Here is an 8,198-nt window from a genome sequence, read left to right on the forward strand (position 1 = left end):
CGATGGTTCGCCCAATTATTGTCAATCAAGAACCATCTTCAGTGAACAATAATGCTCTCGACAATGAGGATTTTCACGATGCTACCGAATTGAACGAATCTTCAGAGGATGAGGAATTTCTCGATGCAGATCAAGAAGCTCCAGTGGTCGCCCCTAGAACAGCTGAAGCTACTGCATCATCCTCTTCGTCAATTTCAGGTATTGAATTGGTTATTGATCTCAATCTCAACAATCTGGGTACAAATATTCCAGTTCAAGATAATCCAGAAACAAGGATTCACAATATCCATCCTCAACAAAACATCATCGGAAATGTATAGAGTGGCATTCAAACAAGAAACATGTTGCGAAACAACAACAATGCAGGCTTGTATGCGGTGATTCGAGAATCTGGTCAACAAAACGATTGGTCCTTTGCGTGTTATGTTTCACAAGAAGAACCAAAATCTATTAAAGAGGCTTTGAAAGATAATTCTTGGGTTGAAGCAATGCAGGAAGAACTGCAACAATTCTAGAAGCTAGGTGTCTGGAAACTAGTTGAGAAACCTGAGAACTACAAGAAGATTGGTACCCGTTGGGTGTATAAATGCAAAAAGGATGACCGTGGAGTAGTTATCCGAAACAAAGCAAGATTAGTCGTTCAGGGTTTTCATCAGATTGGAGGGATCGACTACAACGAAGTGTATGCACCAATTGCACGTCTGGAAGCAATTCAGATCTTTCTGGCTTATGCCTCATTCAAAGGATTCAAGGTTTACCAGATGGACGTCAAAAGTGCATTCTTACATGGTGTGCTGGAAGAAGAGGTGTACGTCGAACAACCTCCAGGTTTTGAAGATCCTGTCCATCCCGATCGGGTTTGGTTGCTCAACAAAGCTCTCTATGGTCTACATCAAGCACCGCGAGCTTGGTACGCAACCTTATCTAATTATCTGCTGGAGAATGGATTTCGCAGAGGTCTTATCGATTGTACTCTTTTCATCAAAGAACAAGATGGACATCTTCTACTGGTACAGGTATATGTGGATGATATTATATTTGGTTCTACTAATGATGTTTTGTGTAGGAATTTCGAGCGTATTATGCAGGATAAATTCGAGATGAGTGCTATGGGGGAAATGACTTTCTTTTTGGGCCTACAAGTACAACAAACTGAGTCTGGGATATTCATCCATCAGACTACATATGTTGGTGACATCTTGAGCCGGTTCCAGATGTCTGATGCAACGCCCATCGGTACCCCATTGCAGCAAAATCACGGAATTAATCCAGACTTGAAGGGTGAAGTTGTTAGCCCCTCATACTACCGCGCGATGATCGGATCTTATATGTACCTCACAGCATCAAGACCAGATATAATGTACCCAACATGCCTACTTGCCAGATATCAAGTCAACTCGAAGGCCTCACATCTTGCAGCTGTAGAAAGGATTTTTCGTTATTTGAAGGGTTGTCCTGACACCGGTCTATGGTACCCTAGGGATAATAACTTTGACTTGATCGCTTTCAGTGATTCTGATTTTGGCGGATGCAAAATCGACGGCAAATCCACAACGGCTGGATGTCAGTTTTTGGGAAATCGCCTAGTCACATGGCAGTGCAAGAAGCAGACGTGTGTCGCTACATCAACATGCGAAGCTGAATACATTGCTACCTCAAGTTGTTGCTCCCAAGTCCTGTGGATTCAACAACAATTGCGCGACTACGGTTTTGAATTCCTAACTACTCCTATTTACGTTGATAATTCTGCTGCATTACAGATCACTAGAAATCCTGTGCAGCACTCAAAGACCAAACACATCGATATCAAATATCACTTCATACGTGATTGCTTTGATAAAAGGCTAATCGATGTTGTTAAAGTCCACACCGATGACCAACGTGCCGACCTATTTACCAAAGCGTTCGACAAATCAAGATTTGACTTTTTATTATTGGTAAACGGCATTAAGGTCAAGCAAGAGTAATCCACATCGGAAAATCGTTTTTGTAAATATCTTTGTGTTTTTAAAATTATTGTAAGCTTGTTGATTTTAGGGGGAGTAAATCTAAAATTTGAAAAATTCAAAAACATCAAAAATTTCAAAACCCAAAAACAATAGAAAAACAAAAATGAGTTTCCTGGCGAGCAAAAGAGAAAATGATAGTACATCAGTGGTCTGTTGAAACCTTTTTTAACTGAAATGCAAAATGAAAAATGTTAAGCAGCTCTATATAAGATGTATCGGTAGGCTCACAATCATCTTAAAGTGTGCAGGGTGATATAAACCTAAATCGACTGAAGACCAGGTGGGAACCGCTCATTGGCATATGGTCTTAGTACCGAAATTTCGTTTGAGAGATTGCCGAGGTTCTGAGATATGTGGTCTTTATGCTGTTTATCATCTGGGTATCATGGTTGTTTCTTTTACCGAATCAAACGGAGACGAAGTCTAGATCTTCCATGATACCATACATACGTGTACATACTGCATACGACCTCAATAAGTGATCAACAATCACATGTCCATCAAAATAAGTGATAATATATCACATTTATCTGGGAGTCAAGTTCGTCTCTCTGCTGTACGAAAGTACTGACCTGTTCACAGACTTGCTCCTGTGCCCTCATGTATCTGAAAATCAAGTTTCTCATCAATAAGTGATTCTATCACATAGGGCTTGTTTTCAGAATCAAAATAAGTGAGTTTCTCACATCATATACGGTCAAACAGATGATAATCGGTATACTCACCAGTAAGATGAACCCTCGTGCATACCTTGATACGGAATGTGTCGTGTGTGGATGAACACCGGTCGGTAAGTATAAATCATACCTTAACGTATCCCCTCGCCATGATTACATCTGATAAGTTGAGCTTATGTGGACAACAATACCGATAATCGTTATAGGATGCTTATCTAATATTAACTAATTGAACAAAAAGAGCGTTTTGGCGTGACCGTACACTGATATGATTCTCTTACCCTCGAAACTCACAAAAAGAATGTCTGTAAATATTTATTTAATGCTTTTAGTTTCTGCATCTTTGTATATATTTATTTACTGCTTTCAGTCTTTACATTTCAAATATTCAAAATACCAAAAAGATTTTAGGTGTGTTTTAATATAAACTTTATAACAGCCAAAAATATTTTATTTCTATCTTATTTTCGATTGAACGATGTTGGATCTCGAGTCTTCGTTACCTGAAACCTGAACGAAAACCAAATCGACTAAATCTTCATAATCGGTCGAAATTTGCAAGTTTTGAAAGTTAATAATCAAAATTGAAAAATCTGTTAACTTTTCAAACTAAATTGTCGGACGGTAGTTGAAAACATGGTCACACGTGTGTCATTTGTTTAAATGTTAACTATATTCCAATCGTTTGTTCTCATTACGCGTTTAGCTTTCTTGCATGTGCAGATGCTGAAGGAGAAGAGAACATGTTCGATGATAAGCTTCGGAATGAAGACACGACGTGAAGGCACTCAAATGATAAAGATGATTGAGTTGCTGCTGACCAATCAACAACACCACAAGGATCTCAAGCTTTGAAAATCAAAAGATTCACGAGCATAATCAAAGGGGGAGTTTATTGATACACTTCCTAGATAAAAGCGGGAGTTTGTTAATACACTTTCTACTTACAACACGTGAAGACCTTGAAGATCCTCCGACATGAAAGACATGGAAGACGAACCATCACGAGTAGCGTCCAAGGGGGAGTTTGTTGGTACACTTTATGTGGACGCGACTCGAGTCGGTTCGATTTGGTTCGGTTCGACTCGGTTAGGTTCAGCTCAAGCCCGACGTCACGACATTCCTCCGTCGTGCGCCCCAGAGTTCGACACGCGAAGCACGGAGAGCCGCAAACAGTTCCCGCCGACACATCATCATGACATCACCATGATGATGTCATTATGACATCATGATGATCTCATGAGAAGACTTTACATTTATGACGAACTTTGATGAAGATTCAAAGCGAGGAAGGTTAACCTTCCTCATGAACATACATGGGGAACCTTTCAAGGTTCGTCAAGATAATGTGTGGGGAACTTTAACCTTCCCCACTCATTCCATGAACATACATGGGGAACCTTTCAAGGTTCGTCAAGATAATGTATGGGGAACTTTAACCTTCCCCACTCATTCCTTCGTCGGCAGCAGAAGGTTCGTCATCACTCTTGAAGGTTCGTCGCCTAAGCTTCGTCACTTGCAAGCTTCGCCGAACATTCATATATATAACACAGACAGTAGACAGAAACAGATATGTGTGAGACAGAACTGAGTGAAAACTAGAGAGAAAGCATAGTGTGTGTATCAAAGAGTTTCTATTATATTTCTTGTTAGATCATATTGTACCGAAACTCAGTTGATATTCAATACACTTGCATTTAAACGTTGAATCTTTCTGTTTCGTGTTTTATCTCGGTTTGCTTTCCCGGTTGGATTCCGCACAACCGGGTTGGTTTGTACACAAGGATTAGGCGACTAGATCCTCCCCTAGCCGGACCTACAAACCCGCCGGATCCGGAACTTGCAACTAGACAAGAAAAAGTACATCAATATATACATATAATTATTTCATAACCTAAATCTATTTTTTTGTCATTAATAAGATCATATATGGTTATATCACCATTTCTTCCATATATCCTCAACATCATGGTTTATGATTTAGAATTATATTCCTAACTTACACAAAGATCCAGGCACTCGTGTTTATAACCTACTGAAAGTCTTTGGTGGCTGAAAAACACATTCAAGATTAAAAACATGTTCAAACTGTCAATATAGTGCATTTATTTTGTGGAATTTAACGGAATTGGATTCCATTTCTCAAATTGTTTGCTCTCAGACCAATTGTAAGGGGCGAAACTATCTCAAAACAAATGAATTTGGATCGCAAGCAGATTAACACCGGTGAAATTGGTTTACATCAACTTCCATTACAGCAATTGAACCAATAGTAAATCAAGTTGAAGAAGTTGAACACTATAACAATAAAGATCTAGATAACTGTGCTTAATGCATTCATTCAAACTTGTGTTCATACAAAATGATGTTTTATCGTTTCTAGTTATAACAATTACACATAACATCTATTTATATCACGAGACATGTAGATCGATAAAAACATACCCCGCCTAGTTTCGCATGAGTAATTAACCTAAAGGTTTTCCGCGCAATTGTATATTAACACAGGATAGTCAACCTTGATGATTTTGCCAAAATATTATCTCTACGATAGAATTAGTTGGAATTGTAATCCAAATTCCATTCTTAATATATTTGGTTGATAAGCATTTCAAATTGGAATTAATGCACTTAGGTTGCGTTGACACTCATAGACTTTAAGTGAAAGTGGCAAGAGCAACAGTAGGTTGCCTTCTCACTTAGTAGACTTTAAGTGAAAGTATTGACAACGAGTTGATGGTGGTTGTTGTGTGATAGATTCTAGTTCCATATGATTGTCTAGTATTCCAAATAAATGCAAATTTAATAATACATATAGATTTCATTTTTTCTTTAAATTCCAAATCCTTGGGTCAAATTTCAATCTCAAATCCTATTTCATCGAGTTCCTATTCTTCTAACAAACTTTAGTATTACGACAAATATCTTGCGAACTAAACGTACCACAAAGTTTACTAGGTGTATAGGTATCACTAAAATTATAACTAACGTTGATTCAATGTACATGCAAGTTCTACGGTCATGCATTAGCGGATCTAGAAGAGACATTCAGAGGTAACCCTTAAAAGAATTTGTGTATATTGTGGCGGATTTAGAAAAGAAATCAGTGTGCACATGATCGATTGGCGATATATATAAAATGAAAAAAAAATTACACTTTGCCAAAAAAAGTTGTGGGCACCCCTTCAAACCCCTAGATCCACCACTGCACTCATGTCACCCTAGCATTATGTAATCCTTAAAACCCACAACAATTTAGTCCTTATGATTCTCTACAAATATCATAAAACGTTATTGCCTACCTCACCGGCAATCTAAGGGTTTCATTGGGGCATATCTAGTGTATTTGAAGTCCAGTCCACAAACTATTTGCCTTTCTTTTTTCCTTTTGAAATAAAGGAAACCGTTTCCATTGCGGTCAGCCTTTATGGCCATTTGTTGGATGTGGAACCAAGAGAAATTGGTGAGTCCAATTTGGGTAAAGGCGATAAATGTGACTGTGGAGGAGAGAGGGAAGAAGGCCTTTATGGTAGTATGTACAACTTTAAAATATATTTAAGAACATCTTTCACGTCTAGGAGAAATTCATCTAACAAGTAGAAAAGAAAAATTCTTGATTAAACAATTCAATCTTTGATCTTATTCCAAGTAAAACAAATCAATACAATTTTCAATGAATGTTTTGAAAGTTCATTCTATTAACAACTTCTGGATTGTGTTAAACTCACATTCTTATAAATCTTATCAATTGGTTGCAGTACACACTCTACGGATTTCACCTTGTGTCCCTGTTTTCACCTCAATATTACCCATCTTCACCATTGCTCTTCCAAACTCTGCGTTAAATCTCGATCCCGTTTGCCCCCTTTCCCCTAAATACCTTTGTACAAACCTCTGAGTCCTGCGGTCACTCCATAGCTTTGCATCGGATTCAATAACTCCCCTTCCATTCCTCAAGTTTTCATAGAATGAATTGCCGAAGCTATTATCGCTACCTTTATCAAGCGCCACACGTCTTAATGCATCGCCACCATTGGGGCAAAGTGCTCGGAGCTGTGGTAGGAATGCTGGGTTTATATCTGGGTCGGGTCCATTGGTATTGTTGAAGTTGTATAACCTGTAGCTGAATAATGCACATGCTGCTGTTCCAATAGTGTGTCCACCTTTAAATAAAAATAAATCACAATGTTTAATTATTTTTGTAGCCATAACATTCTATATGTGCAGTAGTTGTTGAACATTTTTTTGCTATACTTACCGACAAGAGTAACAAGATCTTGGGTGTTGAGGCCTTTGTCAGCAAACTTTCGGATTTGGACACTAATAGGATCATTAAAGGCAGGCAAGTTTGCGGTATCCGATGCTTGTGAAACTAATCCATCTCTACGTCCTAATCGTACCTGCCAACTACGTCCACCGGTCTGCAATAATATATCAAAAAAATGATTAAGCAATAAGCATATATAACTATAACTTTCTAATGTACAAACAGCATGAGAAGCTAGGGTTAACTGTTAAGGAAATATCTACTTACCAAGACCACAGAATCACGTGCAGCAAGAGCAACGATATCCGCACATGAGACCACTCCTGGGCAGGCTGTTTCGAGCTGGGACTTTGCAGCATCAATAACTTCAAAGCCTCTCAAGAGAGAGTTTGGGCCTGCTGTCTTCTCAGTTGTGGGTCCGTCAATTAGTATAGATGCATCACAACCATTGACAAAGCAGTCATGGAAGAACATCCTTAGTAAACCAGGTGCGATTGTTGGGTTGGCTTGGACAGCAGACCGAACCGCAGACTGAACTATGGATTCGGCCCTAGGGCAGGACGACCTGTAATAACCAAGACGGGTGCCTCTGCCACTACCGCGGTTGCCTTGACCTAGTGACAAGGTTGTGAGAGTGGCTAACAGAAGAACCAACAAAGCAACCGTTTTGCTTAAGGAGGAAATCTCCATTAGTAACAATAACAAGGATTTGTCTTTGAGGTTAAGTAATGTATTTCGTAAATGAGATGTTGATGTTGAGACATTGCATGGAGGGTCGGTATATATAGTCTTTGTGGGAGATTGAAAGTCAACCATATATGGAGGTGCAAGGAAGCAAGGAGAAAGATAAACTTCATACATTAAAAAAAACAAGCTGGATCTTACTCACGGAGACCGAGTAGTAATACTTGACAGTTTCAATATTCAATAAAGTAATACTGGATCTTTATATGATGAAAACCATTTTTTAAAATTGCACATTTCATGTATGGAGTGCCAAGTAGCTAAGTATATCATCTAAATTAAAAGCATCAAATGTGATTTGATTAATAGAAAAGTTTGACTTTCATCATATAAAGCAAGCAAAGTCAAAGAGGAACACACCAATTAATGGAAAGGATTAATGTTTAAAGTGTTTAGGTAACACTAAATAATAAAGTAAAAAAAAACCGTTTGTATTCAAAGCAGGGTTGCTTGAAGAACAACCGCCCACGTTAATGTTAGGATGTTGGAAAACTCTTTTAA

The 8,198-nt window shown here is 38.5% G+C and overlaps 1 protein-coding gene across 1 annotated transcript; it reads right to left on the reverse strand.

Annotated features, from left to right (window-relative positions):
• Positions 1-6,289: 6,289 nt before the first annotated feature.
• LOC110885218 (peroxidase N1) lies at positions 6,290-7,721 on the reverse strand. The gene is made up of 3 exons (XM_022132906.2): positions 7,221-7,721; positions 6,945-7,107; positions 6,290-6,849 (listed from the first exon to the last, which is right to left on the reverse strand). Exons 1-3 carry the CDS (start codon positions 7,641-7,643, stop codon positions 6,431-6,433), a joined length of 1,005 nt encoding a protein of 334 aa, XP_021988598.1. The 5' UTR covers positions 7,644-7,721; the 3' UTR covers positions 6,290-6,430.
• Between the last annotated feature and the right edge of the window lie 477 nt (positions 7,722-8,198).

Source organism: Helianthus annuus, chromosome 10 (genome assembly GCF_002127325.2).
Source record: "Helianthus annuus cultivar XRQ/B chromosome 10, HanXRQr2.0-SUNRISE, whole genome shotgun sequence".
Lineage (NCBI taxonomy): Eukaryota > Viridiplantae > Streptophyta > Magnoliopsida > Asterales > Asteraceae > Helianthus > Helianthus annuus.

Bases quoted from the DNA above. Each gene is read 5' to 3' on its own strand.
- LOC110885218 (XM_022132906.2), bottom strand. From the start codon at position 7,643: ATGGAGATTTCCTCCTTAAGCAAAACGGTTGCTTTGTTGGTTCTTCTG. The intron at 7,108-7,220 runs GTAAGTAGATAT...ATATTATTGCAG, and splicing joins CACGTGATTCTGTGGTCTTG to ACCGGTGGACGTAGTTGGCA. The intron at 6,850-6,944 runs GTAAGTATAGCA...TTTTATTTAAAG, and splicing joins AGATCTTGTTACTCTTGTCG to GTGGACACACTATTGGAACA.